At 50.7% G+C, this 17063-nt stretch overlaps 1 protein-coding gene across 2 annotated transcripts in view; it reads left to right on the top strand.

Moving 5' to 3' along the window:
- The window catches only part of pde2a (phosphodiesterase 2A), a 125451-nt gene that overhangs the window by 101459 nt on the left and 6929 nt on the right, over positions 1 to 17063 (top strand). For both annotated transcript variants that reach the window (XM_018748599.2, XM_018748598.2), the window contains exons 10-23: positions 4544 to 4618; positions 5150 to 5191; positions 5676 to 5744; positions 6590 to 6720; positions 10313 to 10424; positions 12051 to 12090; positions 12183 to 12246; positions 12679 to 12760; positions 13114 to 13288; positions 14762 to 14874; positions 15618 to 15695; positions 15796 to 15918; positions 16003 to 16073; positions 16232 to 16354. In XM_018748599.2, the coding sequence (XP_018604115.2) occupies positions 4544 to 4618; positions 5150 to 5191; positions 5676 to 5744; positions 6590 to 6720; positions 10313 to 10424; positions 12051 to 12090; positions 12183 to 12246; positions 12679 to 12760; positions 13114 to 13288; positions 14762 to 14874; positions 15618 to 15695; positions 15796 to 15918; positions 16003 to 16073; positions 16232 to 16354 (1298 nt within the window). The remainder of the gene's footprint in view (positions 1 to 4543; positions 4619 to 5149; positions 5192 to 5675; positions 5745 to 6589; positions 6721 to 10312; positions 10425 to 12050; positions 12091 to 12182; positions 12247 to 12678; positions 12761 to 13113; positions 13289 to 14761; positions 14875 to 15617; positions 15696 to 15795; positions 15919 to 16002; positions 16074 to 16231; positions 16355 to 17063) is intronic.

Raw genomic sequence — 17063 nt, 5'->3', positions numbered from 1 at the left:
AGTAAGTAACTTAACACTGTAAGTGAAGATAAATGAATAAATCTAAATGTAATGTAATCGCGGTTGCACCACAACCAGAGCAGAAAAGTCATCTGAGACGTGAGAAAGTGTAACAAATGTTTTCACAGAGCGCTAAACAAGGATTTAATGTTAAACAAGGTTGCTGAAAATAATACTAAAATATAGCACATATAATTAGCAGTGGAGTGAGCCGGCTGGCAACAGCGGAGAGGAAAACAAAAAGTCCCAATCGCAGCCATAGGGAGGGAAATAAACCTTCGGGGCTCCAGGTACCAGTGGCTGCCCCTCCCTCCTGGGTGTGAAAAGATGCCAGCTGGTCCCGATAGTGGGACCGAAACAAGGTTTGTCCTCGAGTTGGGGTTCCGGGATTCAGAGCCTGACTGCCATGGGTAGGGTGTGAGCTGAGAGATGTCGCAAAGTAAGCACGATGGTGGACCATGTGTGTAGGGGGGAGGAGGAGTGGGAGAGACCCTGGCCTGGCATTAAACTACGGCCTGTTCCGCAAGACGTGTCAGTAAGGGTTGCGAAAACGGAGAGCCGTGGGTTCTGAACGCGGGTCCTGACCACTTTCCGCCGGGTCGCGGCACTTTCGGCTGATTCTGCTCAACGCTACGAAGGGCACTTAAAAAGAAAAATAAATCCACTATTACGAGCAGCTGCATTTGCTGAAAGACCCCATCCACTAATGACTGGATATTAAACAACATCATTTTATATGAACATTACAAAATGCTGCTAAAATTAAAATTATATTGATTTGGATATTTTGCCATTCATGACACAATACTCATCCATAATTAATAACAATGCTGCAGAACCTGATATATGAGCAGTGCTGTCATGTGTGGCAAAATTATTGAGCGCAAAATGTTTTTATGGCATCCAATGCAATTAGGTTGTCTTCGCTGGGCTGCCAAACTGCATTATTCAAATATGCAAATAGGGCCGAGGCGTGTTTCCCACCAGTGGCCGTGCCAGGGGTCGCGGAGGGGGCATCGCTGTTGGGGCACCACGAACCCGGGTTTCACCGAGGCGTGTGGCGTGATCAGTTTCCCGGCCCTGCAAGGCTCGGACACATCCCGGGGACGTCCTGCTGTGGCCACGGCTCGTAGCATTGCGGTCGACCACAGCTGACCTCATCGGACCTCTCCCACTGCGGCCGAGACTCAATCTCCACCATTCCGATTTCCATAAAACGTCCAAGAGGATGTTTGTCACTTGAAAATTGAGATCCTTTTTTAAATCCGCAGGTGATAATTACATCCGGGCCTCTCTGCGGCCAGATTCGGGGATGGTGTGGTTGTGGGTCAGGTGCCCAGGTGTTCACCACCAGCCCACGCACCTGCTGTGGGCCACATGTCCACAAGGAGATGCTGGATGATGAGACCCATCCTCACCCGACGTGTCTGGTCCTTAGTGGTTCCCTGTACAAGGGTTCCAAAACATAAAGTTTCATGGTTCTAGTTCCACTGTTGTGGAACAAACTCCCACTGTCCCTCGGAGCTGCTGAATCCCTCCCAACATTCAAGAAACGTCTCAAAGGGTCTCATGTCTTCCAGACCCACTTCTGTCCTGATCTCCTATTCACAAAATTCTGCATAAATTCATAAAAATACGTCCAACCAATTCTATCTGCGGTTACTCGTGTAATGTATACAGTTTAATGGTGGTATCGACGGAACGGACTGTGCTTTGAGAATTGCGTGTCTGCACCTGTGTCCCTGTCTGCTGGTCTGCTGGTGACGCACTTTTGTTTATTATGAGCTGTACACTTTGGAGAAAAGCATCTGTAGAATGAGTACATGTACTTATAAAAGTGTTTGACGCTCAGATCTGTCCCACTGGGGCTATTTCACAAACAGCGTGAAAGAATTGAAGAACCCCAAAAGTGTCATGCAGCGTTACGTGTTCGATGTGCTGTTACTGTGGAACAAAGAGACAGTGAAAAGAAGAACTGAAAGAACCCGGAATAAATAATATACCGATTAAAACGTAATAAATGTGTATTTTTCCATTAAAACATAATTAAATTATTCAATTTTGTGGGCAGCTGGTAGCGTGGTGATTAGAACTGCTGCTTTTGGACCCCAACATTTGCAGGTTTGAATCCCACCTCCAGCTGTAGTACTTTTGAGCAAGGTACTTACCCTAAATTACACTAGTAAAATTACCCAGCTGTATAAACAGGTAAATAATTGTAAGTTGCTTTGCTGATAAGCGTCAGATGAATGATGTTACGTGTTATTAAAATCAATAATAGAAGCACTATGTTACCAAGGTTATAACTGGTGGTTCCCCAGTGCTTTTGGCTTATGTTAAATTTTACTGAGATCACTCTATTGCAGTATGTTTATCACTGAAGGTCAAACCTTCTGGTGCAGCAGGTGGCGTAGTGGTTAGAGCTGCCACCTTGGGCTAGAAGGAGCCAGGCTTAAATTCTGCATCCTGTTGTAGTACCCTTGATTTAGATACTTACCCTGACTTGATGTGGTGAAAATCATGTGCCGTATGATACAATAGAAGGGTAAAATAATTGCTAATACTAAGTCTCTTTGAGGAAAAGCATCAGTTGGATAAATAAATAAAGGATTCAGAGGTTTGAACCAATGCAATTAACCCAAGTGCTTTCCTCAAGGGGTTTGAGGCGCAGTAGAGATCTTCCTTGCACTTGAACCTCTGGCCCCAGAGACCTAGATCTGGGTCTCTCCTGGCTGCGCTACCTGCAAAGTGCATTAAGCGCCATCGATGGATTAATGGTGCGTGGAGGTCATGAGAGGTCAGCGACAAGAGGAACCGGGAGGACGATCGTGTCTGTTTATGGACCGGCGGCTCCTCTGGTCTTCAGGGAGCTCGTGCGGCGAGGATGAGAGCAGCGGTGGAATCCTGCAGTCCCAGAGCTCTCGAGGCCCCCGTCCAACACGTGTCGATGTCGTCACGGAGCTACGCGGGGGGTACGGAGCGTTAGCAGCTTTGAAATCGACTCCAAGAGCTTCTTGAATCAGGAGACACCCGGTAACGTGACCGGTAATCCTTTCGAAAATCAGCAGCAGGCATGATATCCCAGAGACCCCACCCCAAGCATCGTGCCCTCTTGCTGTTCTCGGTCCAATATGAGCACACAACCCCTGTTTGGGAGGGAACTGTTACATTCACTGCAGGTGGCAAAGTGGTTAAAGGTGCTGCCTTTGAACGCAGAGAGTGCAGGTTTGAATCCCACCACTTGCTTTCGTACCCTTTCCGCGACACTTAGCATCGCCAGGAGATGAGCAATTTCACTTATCTGGGCCGCTAACAAGGAAGCGCGTGTGTGTCCCAAGCTGGCCGATTGCGTGTCCCCGTCATCGGAACAATAACGGGGCCGATCGGCAGCTGCTCTGATTTCCCAAAGTGCCGCTTCCCCGCAGGACACGCACGCATCGGGTTTTGGACCGCACCGCGACAAGGAGGCCTCATTTGTATTCGGCAGGATGCTCCCCAAGAGCCACGCATTAGCATAGCGACCTTATCGGTGTTTAGACAGCCTCGTTATCTCAGGACCGCTTAATGCTTGTGCTCCCCAGTGGTCATTCGAACCCTTCACCCCCCTCTCCTGAAACACTGCATCATCACCGGTTCCACATGGCACAGTCCAGCAAGGTGACTGCACTCTCTTCCATGAGTTATTATGCGATGGCGTTATGGCCCTGGGTCACCGGCATACCTGTCCGTCTGAAACGTATGGCCTCCGTCACTGTATATGCATTACAGTTGCCATGGTAACTTAGTTGAATGTTCCCTGCTATAGCAGCATTTGCTTCCCGCTAATAAGGCAACAGAAGGAAAACGGTGGACAGTTTAATCTTTTGTCCTCTGAAAGGGTCAGCTGGGATGTTTTCAAAGCTTTCTTATGACATTTTAGTTATTTATGTATCAAGTTGTGTATTGGTGGACACCTGAGAGAGTGAGTGTGTGTGTGTGTGTGTGTGTGTGTGTGTGTGTGTGTGTAAAGTTTCTGCTTTTGATCGTAGAGTACAGTAGGAAATAGAGGAAGTGCACTGACACCGACTCGGTAATCCTCCTCATCCTTCCAGCGCCGAGCTCCGGAGGCAAAGCCGAAATTCTGCAGCAAATGCAAAAAAGAAGCTCAGCGGTAAACGTGCTTCAGTTGCTCGCTGAGGCTTAACGGCGTTCGAGTCGCTTTGGCACACGGTCGTCTTTGCGCACAAACCCCATTTAAACACTTCCGCTTGTTTGTCTGGATCCATTGTGTGAGGCGTAGCTCTCCATTGTCCGGCGTTTTCTGCAGAACATATTAGCACCGGACGGCTAATGAGTCAAGAGAAAGTGCCAGAAACCTCGCCTCTAGCATTAGCGACGGGACTTAGCGCTGTTGCCATGGGCCTGAAGAGCTGTCAGAGCCACGGTGGAGGCCTGAAGGAGCAACAGAATGATTGGGCAACCGGCCATCTGATGGTCAACTGACTGGCCTTCAGAGTCACTGATTGATTGATTGATTGATTGATTGATTGATGTCCTTCTACAGCTACAACAGGAGACCCAGTCGCTCTGCTGCTGTCTGCTGCTGGTGTCTGAGGACAACCACCAGCTCTTCTGCCAGGTGTGTTACTGCAACGTTCGGTCACACACAAGCATGCAAATACACACGTGCTCAAGAGCCTTATTTACATCGTGTGCACGTTTCCTTTTCCCTCTGCGTTAAAACAGCCACGGGGGGTGCGGTGGCGCAGCGGGTTTGGCCGGGTCCTGCTCTCTGGCAGGTCTGGGGTTTGAGTCCTGCTTGTTGGGGTGCCTTGTGATGGACTGGCGTCCCATCCACGGTGTGTCCCCCTCCAGCCTTGAGCCATGTGTTGCCGGGTTAGGCTCCGGTTTGCCGCGACCCTGCGTGGGACAAGCGGTTTCAGACAGTGTGTGTGTGTGTGTGTGTGTGTATAAAACAGCCACCTGTGTACCTATTACGACACACACCCACGCTCCTGTCTCTACCCGTCCCAGGAGAGAGGACATCTTCAGTCCCGTGTCACACACAAGCAGCAGTCACCGCTCTTGCTGTTCCATGAGCACAGTTCAGGACCGCAGCCACGGCGCCCGTGCGCCTCACACACTGACGTTGTTTTTTCCTTTGCCTCAGGTGGTCGGTGACAAGGTTCTGGAAGAAGAAATCAGCTTTTCTGTGAGTTGCGCTTAGTGCCCCCCGTGGAGTCTGCAGTAAAACAGATGTCACTTGTTATTATGTATGAAACAGAAGTCCTTTGTGGCAATAAATGGGGGGAAAAAAGCAAGTTTGGAAGCAGCATAGAATTACAGGAATAGTAATGGGGAGGGTGGTGTGAACTTCAGATTCCACTCTATTAGTCGCCATGGTTGCGAGGTCAGGCTGTCACTGCACCTTTCCTGGGCATCTCATGGTCTCCAGGTCAGTTTTTGCTGTTAGACAAAAGTTCAGCTGTCAATCAACACAATCGGTGTCCCCACCACCCCGACTCCGACCCGGCACTCGTACCCTCGCCTGGGGTCATGTCGCTGCCCCTCTGACAAAACCGTGCTGAAGGAGAGACAACCTCTGGCAGCAGGGTAATAAGGATGTAGGTTTGATGACACCTGGGTAACGGTCTGTCTCTCTCCCCCAATCCATGGCCTCACCGTTGGCAACTCAGCTGACCTTCGGCCGCTTTGGGGAAGTAGTAGAGAAGAAGAAGTCCATCACTCTGCAGAATGTGAGCCCGGTGGGTTTCTCTCTCCCTCCCTCTCTGTCTGTCCCTCCATCAGGGTAGGAAATACTGTCCTTGAGTCAAAGCACAAATGTCTGGTAGGAGGGGTGAGAATTTCTCGCACGGAGACCCCATCTGCCGCCCGATTAAGAGCCAGCAGGGCCGAGCTGCTCGGAGGCGTCTGTGTCGTCGTGCCGCGGGCGCACCGCACCATCAACATGGATGCGGCCGTTTCCCGAACCCGGGCGACGCAGCTGAACAAGTGGGCTTGTCAGCAGCTGCTCGGCCGAGTTGTGAAACCTGCTGCTCGGGGGCTTTTATTGTTTTACCGAAGGTGCGTAACGTTCACTGACACGCGCGGGCTGCCGAACCATTCGCAACTCGATTTGCTTGTACCGGCAAAATCAACGCGTCTGTTAATAAATGCTGTATACGAGCAACAACCCTCAGGTTTATTCAGGCGTCCTCTTCTCTCAAAACCTCTGAAAAATATATAATTAATCAGCAATACTCCAACTGTCCAATTCATGAGAAGAAAATAAAACTACAAAGAAACTGGACAGAAGGATGATCGATGGAAAGTCAGACTCCTATTGGAATTGCCAACCTCCTAGGAGGGAGGACCGGGGGACGGGTCCCGTCGCCCTCGCTCTCCGTCCGCGGACCGACCCGCACGTGAGCTCAGAATATTCCGAGTAAACGCTCTTTCGCGAAACCGTTCTTCTGCTTCGTTTTCCTCCATCTCGCTCTCGTTCCATCTGTCACTCCCATCCAGTTTCAATTTCGAGAGCTTCACTGGCAGGGAATATGAAGATTAAATATTGCCAAGGCATTAAAACCTCCCCCCCTCTATCCGGCAGGAGGAGCATCGGCAGCTGAACAGCCTGCTGGGGTTCGAGGCGCAGTCCATGCTCTGCGTCCCCGTCGTCAGCCGTGCCACCTCCCAGGTGGTCGCTCTGGCGTGCGCCTTTAACAAGATGGGCGGTCAGAAGTGAGTGAGCGCCCCCCGCAGGCCGTGGCCCGCCTTGCCTCCGGCACTCCGCGCACGTCTGGGGCCTTGGAAGTCAATGCCAATGGAGTCTGAACAAAGTCCCTGCTGAAAGGGGAGCGGTGCAGCGCTACCCATGATTCCCCTGGCATTCAAACAGCATGTGTAATAGAGGCTGCGCTGTATCCCGGGAGACAGCTTTATTCATATTCATATTCATGCTGCGCATCGGTCTTCGTATGTCACAGCAACGTGATCTCCGCACATCATCGCCGCGAGATCGAGCTTCTCGATTAGCACCGCACACACCTGTGATGTGTGGATGAGTGGTGTGTAAATTATATTTAATTAGCAGGCCCCTACACCCACATACAGAGCCCCCCAGGACTGGGAAACCGGTTGTGCTTTGGAACACATCCCCGTTGCGCACGAAGCGAACGTCTCACTTAGGGATATTACATCCGAGAAACAACGCCCCCTCCAACTTCCTTCGAAAGGAGATCACGTCAGTCTTAATTACAGAGGATTTAACTGAAGACGGAGGTCCCCGGTCACGGGGGACCATGCTGCGCGCGCGACTCCCATCCCTCTTGAAACAGTTAACAGCCCCGCTAATGAGAGGGAAGCTAAATTAGTTCAGTTATAGAAATAATTAGTCCAATCATGTGCTTAAGGGCTTAATAAAAAATCACGGTTGTACGGCGGCCCCTCGAGGCTTGGACCGCGTACTCCAGGCCAGGTGCTACCTGTATAATCCATGAACTGATCCAGCTGCTCATGTCTGCGGATTCTCTCCTAATTTGTTTTCCAGGGTTTCAGATTTAGTGTTAATTTCTTGTGGGCATATCAATTCTTATGAATTATTGTATTGTCCCTTTTCCTTTTCTTCCCTTTATGATGTCACAACATAAGGGAAAGCATGTTCGCAACTGGTTCCACGGCGGTCAAAGCCGCTGCCTTGCGCTGTAAGGGCTCTGGTTCAAATCCCGCCTCCTGCTGTAGTACTTTTGATGGAGGTACGTGCTCTGAACTGATACAGTAAAAATGACCCTGTTGTGTAAATGACTAAATCACAGTAAGTAGCTTAACACCATAATCGACTGATGGCGGTAGTCTGAGATTTCCCGGAATCCTCCGCTTTGGGCCCTCGCCCGTCACTTTGCGTCTGGGGAAATGGGGAGCTGAAGAGCCAGTGATTGACAGGACCAGCTTTTGGTGTAAATAACCAGGTCCTGGGCAAAGAGATGCCAGCAGGAGGGCACTGGGCTGGCGGGGTGGGACGGGGTAGGGTGGGGCGGAGCGGCCTGGAGGGGACCCTTTGGGTTCTTTTTCTCCATGCCTTATCGAAAGCTCAACCCCTTTGTTCTGCACCTTCATCGTCCTCCTATTAATCTGCGGCTGACAAACGCTATCAGCCCTGCTGCACCTGTGCACTCTGGGAATTGAGTTGGCACCATGCGGGTGTAGCGGTTGTTCACTTTCGGGTCAATAAACACCATCCCCCCCCCCGCCGCTCCGTCATCCCACTTCCTATCCGCGAGGATTGTTTATTTCTGAGGAATGCCGCGCTTCATTAGAACGCGTTCCATGCGAGGGGACACTCGGCGCCGCTCCATCTTCTCAGGGTGTCGCCTTTGTGCGAACGCTGCAAATTGGCTATCAGAGGCTCGCCGCCGAGCCGCGAAGTTCTTCGAGATCTACGCTGATGTAACTGCGGCTGTTGTTGTTTCTCACCGGGGGGCGCCGTGCAACTCTGGAGTTGACCGCTTGTCCGAGGCCCGCCGCCTCTGCATATCGCTCCGGATTTTTCTGAACCGGCAGTGGAAAATCGCGATTTGCGCGAACCCGGGCTCGGCCGGACCTTCTTCCAGGATGCCTGCTGCTGTTGAGCCCTTGATTCCAGGGGCTTCTCATCCCACAAAGCTCAAAACCACATGTTGCAGCTTATGTTCCATCTTAACTAAAGCCTCACATAATTGATGTATCAGGTTGCTGTTCCAGAGGCACCGTTTGACTCTTGGGTAATAAGGATACGTGAGAGAATTGCACTGCAGCACACGTGTGCCATACCCATGACCCGTGTCGCTCCGGTCAGAGACGGGTCGCTGATGTATGACCGCACCCTAGCGGTCCTGGTCTCATCCCTCGGCAGGTCTGACAGCATCAAACCGTTGAGGTGGAACGCACCCGAGGCCACGTGTCTCTTCTGAAAACTCTAGCACTCAAGGCTGTGGGGGGGGTGGCTACACCTCTGTTTTTCAACCTTGGCATCCTGGAACCCTCTTGACCTGATTGCTTTTTCGTCTTGCATTAGAGAATCGACTGAAGTCCGAATCAATAAATGAAGACGGCCGTTGTAATAAATTACGTCTCCTCCCTGGGAATGATGTAGAGTAAACAGTGAAATTCCCTAACCCCCATCCCATCCCAAGGTGGGGCAGTGCCTCCCACTCTCTTATGTTTTGTGTATCTCAGGCAGTGGGTGGCAAAGTGGTTAAGGGACTAGAATTCCCTACAGTTATATCATGGACTGTTCCGGTAGATACTTGTTATTTAGCATTATTTAGCAGCCTTTGTCCAGGGTGACTTAGCGTTAGATAATCAACTTTAATGACTTACTATTTATACAGGTGGGAAGTTTTTACTCTGTAAAATCGGTGTAAGTGCATGGGTGGCACAGCAAGTAGCGCTGCTCTCTTACAGTGTCTGGGTGGTGCGAGAGGACATGGATTCGATCCCCGCTCAGTCTGTGTGAAGTCTGCATGTTCCCCCCGTGTCTGTGTGGGTTTCCTCCAGGTGCTCTGGTTTCCTCCCACACTCCAAAGACATGTTGTTCAGGTTCCCCCATAGCATGTGATTGACAAAGAGTGTGTGTGTGTGTGTGTGTGTGTGTGTTCCACTGATGTATGGATGAGTGACCCAGTGTAAGTAGTGTATCTAGCAGTGTAAGTCACCGCGGTGAATAAGGTGTGTGGGCTCATAACACTACATAGAGTTCATTGGAAGTCGCTTTGGACAAAAGTGTCTGATAAATATGTAAATGTAAGTGCACACAGCCCTCATGCAGCTCAGTTTCAACAAATGGTATTTTATTTATGATCTACTATGTATTTTACTCTATAAAACCCGCTACTGTATATATTTCCTGCTTTCTGCAACACTGAAAGTCTCAAGACAGTCGCAACTCGCTATTAAGGTAAACATAATATCGCAGAAATAACGGATTCAATACTGCTAATATTGTTTATTCATTTAGCTGAAGCTTTTCCGGAGTTGCTCAGTGTGAGTAATGCCTACATAGTCTTTTCCCCTTTATTACACCTGGGAAATTTTTACTGTATCAGTGCACGGTAAATTCTTTGATCTAGTGTAGCAGGAGGTGGGAATTAAACCAGGGACCTTTCACTAAGGCCCTACACTCCATGGTAACATCACTATACCCCTTGGAAAATGCCAACAAAAACCAAAGCTGAAGCTGGAAGTTGCTCGAATAGAGGAGTTGAAACATGCGGTCAGTATTGCACTGGTGTGGACGGAGCGACTCGAACGTGCTCCGTTTCTCATGCGGCGTCTCCCTCATCTCTCCCCTGCGCAGGTACACGGAGGCCGACGAACACAAGATACAGCACTGCTTCTGCTACACGTCGACCGTGCTGACCAGCACTCTAGCCTTCCAGAAGGAGCAGAAGCTCAAGTTTGAGTGCCAGGTGACGAAACACTGCAGCGGCCTGCGGGTGTGAAATGTGTGCAGACACTAGGGATGGGGGTTCCGTGCGCTTATTCCCCATAATCCGGTCTTAATATGTTTGTGAAAACAGACCAAATATGGGAAAACTATGGACAAAAAAATTGCTTATTCCATTATCTCTTAAGAAAAGTTCCAGTTAGTTCCAAGCCCATCCCACGTTCACTCCAAAGTCACTCTAAATGGGGCCTAATATCATTAGGAAAAGTTGTATGATGCATTAAAACGGAATGAATATCAATCATTAGCAGCATCATATGCATATATATAAATTTATATTTATGATTATATAAAGTTACACTCATAGTTTGTATAGCCTGGCTTTGAGGAGGACAAAGGCTGTATGTTCCATATAAATGAATGAATAATTTGGAAATTAAAGCAAAATGGTGTGAAACACAGGATGCAAACACAAACACGACTACAGAAGAAAGACCACAGAGTGCCAGACTCCAGCTGAGAGCGCGGGTACACAGTTCCCACAATGCACTGCGTCTCATAGTCTCTCTCACACGGTCGCGTGGCGTAATTTTCGAAAGCACCCTCAGTTTATCACCCCAGGCGAGATGTGCCAGACCGGATAAATGAAAATCTGGACCCATTAATGAAACTGCATTGCATTGGCAGACCAGATAAGTGAAAAACTAGATCTCGAGAGACTGAATAATAGGGGAAAAGTGGTTAGGGTTAGTGTATTTGGACCTGAACTGACACACCGGAGTGGTTAGCGGTACCTAGTAACAAGTGACCTGCAGCGAGAAGCCTCCCGTCAGCACCATGGGTCCCGGCACTCGATCGCAGAAGAGTCCTGCAGCGTCGGCAGTTTGGCAAACATCGTGTGGGATGACAGCTGGGTTCCGACCCATCGTCCGTCCTTGTTCAGCGGAGGGATTTTGCCGCAAGTCGTTTACCAGACTGGGGCGCTTTAGCGCTGGGCCGACCTGTTTGAGTGCTTCTATCCCTAACCGTTCGCACGTTATCGAGGACACGGCACGTTTTCGGCAAAACAAACACGATAGCCGTCAACGTGTTGGGAGCGCTGAGGTCAACACTCCAGGAAAATGTCTAGGTTCCGCGCCAAGGAGTCGATGCCGAGCGTTTTGGCCCCCAAGAGATGCCGCGCGTCCTGCCATGACCGTCCCCCGGGATGTGCTCAGCACTCATCTCCTTCCTTCTCCCCAAAGCCAAAGAGTCCTGTGTCATCCAGCACACATTCCTCTGCTCAGGGCTGTAACCCTAATCCGCACGCTAAGTGTTTCAGCTCTGGTTTTCTCCGACTCGCGTATTTTGAAGTCCCTGTCCTCGGTCCTGTTGCCAGGGTCGCTTCAGTCAACCCTAGGCTTGTTGCCGTGGTAACCCAGAAGGTGTCCATGCTGTGCATGTGCATCCTGTGTCGGGGAGGAGGGGACGGTGGAAGGCTGGGGCGGGTGTTGAGGTCCGTGCTGTACCGTGCCAGGACCTCATTTCACCACCTGTCCACCTGGTGACCACATAAGATCACACTTCACCAGCTGATCCGGTAATGAGACGTGACCACGCTTCTCCGGTCCAATTTGGGAGCCTGGCTCACCTGTGTTTCCTTTTTCAGGCCTTGCTCCAGGTGGCCAAAAACCTCTTCACACATTTGGGTATGTTTGTCCGTGTTTATTTTAGAGCGAGCGCAGCACAAAATAAAGAAACGACGCCGTTATGTTGAATGTATGCTCCTCTCTCCCTCCAGACGATGTTTCGGTGCTGCTGCAGGAAATCATCATTGAAGCCAGAAACCTGAGCAACGCGGAGATGTGAGTGGGGTGGGGGGGGGTTCTAGGTGATAAACACAAAACAGCTCAGTGTTACTGCAGTGGCATCTTTACTATACCCTGAAAGGCAGCTCTCCTCTCAGGTTCCATAGAGCGCCGTATACACGTGACCGTACACGGTCCTTTCCAGGCCACATTCAGGACATTTACATCACATATGGGCAGCAGGTGGCGTAGTGGTCAGAGCCAGCGCCTTGCACTTGAAGGCTCTAGGTTCTAATCCCAGCTCCTGCTGTGGTGCCTTTGATCAAGGTACTTCCCCAGCTGAAAGCGTTCACAAAAAGAATAAATAACTAATATGACCCGATCACGTGACCAGTCTGAGTGTACATATGGCTAAAACACTGTAAACATGACGAGTGATTTTTAAAGGATATGAAGGGTTAACGTCACTCCTCTCCCTCCGTCCGGCAGATGTTCGGTGTTCCTGCTGGACACGGTGAGCCACGAGTTGGTGGCCAAGGTGTTCGACGGCGGAGTGGTGAACGACGATGAGGTACCTGCCTGCCTGCCCGCCCTCCCCCGGCCCCGCCCCCACCCCCCCCCCACCCGCCACCCCAAACAAACTGCTTTACCCTCGAAAAATGAACAAAGTCAGCGACTGTGGTGTAGTTGAGTCGTAACGGCGCGGGAGGCAGCGTCTGCCTTTGTTGTGCTAATGTCTTTCCCGCTAAGTGCCTCGTACCCTTTGTAAGCCAGGCTCACGCTGGCGCCGCCGCGCTGCGGAGGGCGCCGTTTCACAAGAGCTCTTCTCCCTCCCATCGCTAAGAGGGCCTGTTTACAAACCCGGAGGGCGTCGTTTCAGCGGCGCTCCCCGTGCTCATCCATGTGCCGCCGCTCTTCCCGCAGAAGGAGTTCCGCATCCCGGCAGATCAGGGCATCGCGGGCCACGTGGCCACCACGGGCAAGATCCTCAACATCAAGGACGCCTACTCGCACCCGCTCTTCTATAGGGGCGTGGACGACAGCACGGGCTTCCGCACGCGCAACATCCTCTGCTTCCCCATCAAGGACGAAAATAACGGTGAGGGGGGGCTCCTTGCGGGATTGCGGAGGGCAAGACCAGTGGGGTGAGCAGCTCTGCGGATTCGAGGCTCTCAATTCGCCCCCTTCGGGAAGCTACTTCACCTTAACCGCTCCAGTAAATATCTGGCAGCGTAAGTGGGTGAAATGAGCAATTTTGGCACACGTGAGGTGCTGCCAGCAAGACTGTGTGCTGAGCAACTAGGCAATAAATCATATGAATGACTTCAGGAGCCGAGCAGATGTGCCCATTCAGTCGAGTGGCTAATTAATTCCAGTATTAATTATGGAAAATTATAAGAATCAATAATGGAAAAGGGACAGGAGCAGCCTAGCCTTGTACGCAATTCAGTCACACTTTCGCTCGCTCAAGCGTGTCCGTGTCTCTCACTTGGGGTTTGAACCAAGGAGCCTCCGGATGAGCACGTCTCCCTATGGAGAGGCCCTTGGGGTGGAGGGTCAAATCCCCTCTCAGCTTCCATCTCTCCCTAAGGTAAAACAGGGCAACTGTGGTTAGAGCTGACACCTTGCACTCGAAGGACCCAGGTTCGAATCCCACCTCCTGCTCTCATGCCCTTGATCGAAGTGCTCACCCTGAATTGATGCAGTATAAAAGGGTAAATCAGTGTAAGTAGGTTAGAATCTTAAGTAGCTTTGGAGAAAAGCATCAGATAAATAACTGTAGATTCTTGGCCCTAAAGCAAACAAAACAATTCCAGCAGCAGGGATGCAAGATGCTGCTGAAACAACCACCGATCCCTCATTAGGGCATCATCTACAGTCGCCGTCCGCCATCCATCAGGGTCGGCGCAGATGCCTGTGGCCTGGAGATGCTGCGGTAATGGCGTAACTCCCCTTCAGTCCTTCTGCCAATACACACAAACAAACAAGCGAAACATATTTTTTACCTATGTTGTTTTTTCGGTTACTGCACAGATATAATTAGATAATGAAATGTTTAAATAGATGATTGAAACTCCTCTTTGGTTGAATTAAACATATTTCCACGCAGTCCACACTCGGTAGCAAAATTTACCAAAATATATCTTTCCGACAAATATTACTGGCACTGATATGCTGGAGTTGTTACAGCATCGTCCCATAATGAATGTGTCGTTTTATCCCGATGTGAGTATAAGGCCGGGGTTTGGCGACCGCGGGGAAATGATCTCCTGCACGATTCATGCGTTTCTTCGCTTCTCAGAGGCGGAGCTTCGGCGTCAAGATCCTGATCGCTGCTTTATTTATCTGCCTGCGCCACTCGTTTGAAACGCAACGAGAGAGAATATTTTAAGGGCGACGCGGAGAGCTCGAGTGGGAAGGATGCTGACACTTTTGCACGCTCCCCGGAAGTGCTGCGCCCGTGTGAAATTCCTCCGAACCCTGGAAATGTGGGCTTTGAGATTAATCTAAACCACCTCACCTCCATTTCACTCTCTCTCTGTGCTTCCATGTCCCCCCACCCCCATCCCAGAGGTAATCGGAGTGGCCGAACTGGTCAATAAAACCAATGGGCCGTGGTTCAACAGGTTCGATGAGGACTTGGCCACCGCTTTCTCCATATACTGTGGCATCAGCATCGCTCATGTAAGTGCATGAAGATCTTAAAAGCATATTATCATCAAAACTGTCCATCGATTATCAGCAATAGCTTGTCCAATGCAGGGTCATAGTGGTCCAGAGTCTATCGCAGCAGCATGGGATGTGAGGCAGGGTACACCTTGGACAGAGCACCTGTCCATCGCAGGGCGGTCGCACACACTCATTCATTCACTCACACCCAGTAAGGGTCATTTAGAGTCACCAGTTCACCTTAAACGCATCTTTGGACGGTGGGCGGAAACCAGAGGAAACCCACGGCAAGATGGGAAGAATGCACAAACTCCATAGACCGAGCTGGATTCGAACCCATGTATGAACACACAGCGCAGGAGATGTGAGGTACCTACCTGCTGCACCACCTTGCCGCCCTCATTAAAACCTTCTGGTCTGCAAGAGGACGAGCCCACCGCTCTGATAGCGCCCCCAAGGGCAGTTTCCTTTAACGAGTCAACTACCCTCCCTTCAACTTCACTTTGTTCACAATGCATCAATTACTTCAGGACTCAAACTTTTTCCAGAGTCACCCTTGTGCGGGGCCACATTATATGGTGCAGGATCACCAGGGGAGTATTAATGCGGTTATGAATTATTATCGATTCTGTGAGATCGCCTTTGTGTCTGGAGCTCTTTGTCTTGCGTGTTGCTTCTTCTGCTGCACTTTTCCTCGCTGAGACTTCCCGGAGCCGCAGAGTTTAAAATTCCTCATGGAAGTAACTTCTGTCCTGCAGTCTCTGCTGTACAAGAAGGTCCATGAAGCCCAGTTCAGGAGTCACCTGGCCAACGAGATGATGATGTACCACATGAAGGTTGGATGGTGTCCTCTTTCTCTGTTCGTCCAGACTGGTGTGTGGAAAATGGTGCGTGATGACAGGAATCAATGTCTGGCCTCTTCGTCGATCCTTGCAGGTATCTGATGAGGAAGTCAGCAAGTTGCTGGCGAGCGGGATCGAACCCGTGCGCAAGATTCACCCGAGCTTCGCGGAGTTCACGTACACCCCGCGGTCTTTGCCGGATGAGAGCACGCCGATGGTGGGTGCTACTTCAGCATCTTTGTTTCGGTCCTCTCCATCGCTGTTCTGTGTGCCTCATCACTGTTGTCTCTCTCTTCTACAGGGAATTCTCAGCATGTTTGAGGACATGGGCTTCACCAACACCTACAAGATCAACCTGCAAACTCTGGCCAGGTGAGGCGCTGCCTTCCGTCCCCTTACCTCATCCACACCCCTTTGGCAAAATCAGTGTATGAGTTGTAATCGGTCATGATTTCAGTCATGATGTCAGTGATGATGTCTTCACAAGGGCACACCACTGACCTTCTGAAGTCGTTCTCATCGATGTGCAGGTTCTGTCTGATGGTGAAGAAGGGCTACCGGGACCCTCCATACCACAACTGGATGCACGCCTTCTCCGTGTCCCACTTCTGCTATCTCCTCTACAAGAACCTGGAGCTCTCCAACTACCTCGAGTAAGAACCTCACACCACAAGCCTCCAAACACCTCGAGCAACTATTCGACGCCAGCCTACACCTTCTGCTGACTCGGCATTTAGCATCGTACCAACAGAAGGCTTCTGGGATGTTCCTGAGGATGTGTGCAGATGTGTGTGTCCTTCTGCCCTCTCTTTGTTCAAAGCGGACGTGCGTCGCCACATCCTGTCCCAATCAGCCAGAGGGTTACAGGAGGTGGTGACACTGCTCTGCCCGAGGCACTGGCCCCTGTCTCCACAGCGATTCCATTTTATTGCCATGTTTATTTCTTATTTCACATACGCGGGAAAATGAGCCGCCGCACGAACCAGCCGAGAAACACCGAGAGCAAAAGCCACGCAGAACTATTTTTAAATGAGCGGAGATCGTGTGGTAATGAGCTGCCTCTGCACTCCTGCCTCGCTCACTGGTGCCCTGGGTGCCTTCCGAGGTAACCTGCGTTGGATCTGATGTATGGATTGTGGCGCTGCATGTGGGCGGACAGGCACCGCTCAAGCCTGAATGTTGGAGGCAGATCACAGAGTTAGGCTTCTGGGCGTAAGGAGCGGAGGAATCGACAGCACCACGGCGAGGAGCCCTTCTTCTCTTTTCCTCCGAGATAGGGCCTTGCCATATCTCCCTTCCATGCCGTCACAAGTCCGATCAGCAGCACGGAATCTCACAATGAAACGTGGGGGGCTTTTGGCA

This window comes from Scleropages formosus, chromosome 10 (genome assembly GCF_900964775.1).
Source record: "Scleropages formosus chromosome 10, fSclFor1.1, whole genome shotgun sequence".
Taxonomy (NCBI): Eukaryota; Metazoa; Chordata; class Actinopteri; order Osteoglossiformes; family Osteoglossidae; genus Scleropages; species Scleropages formosus.
This window is presented reverse-complemented; position numbering and strand designations above follow the sequence as displayed.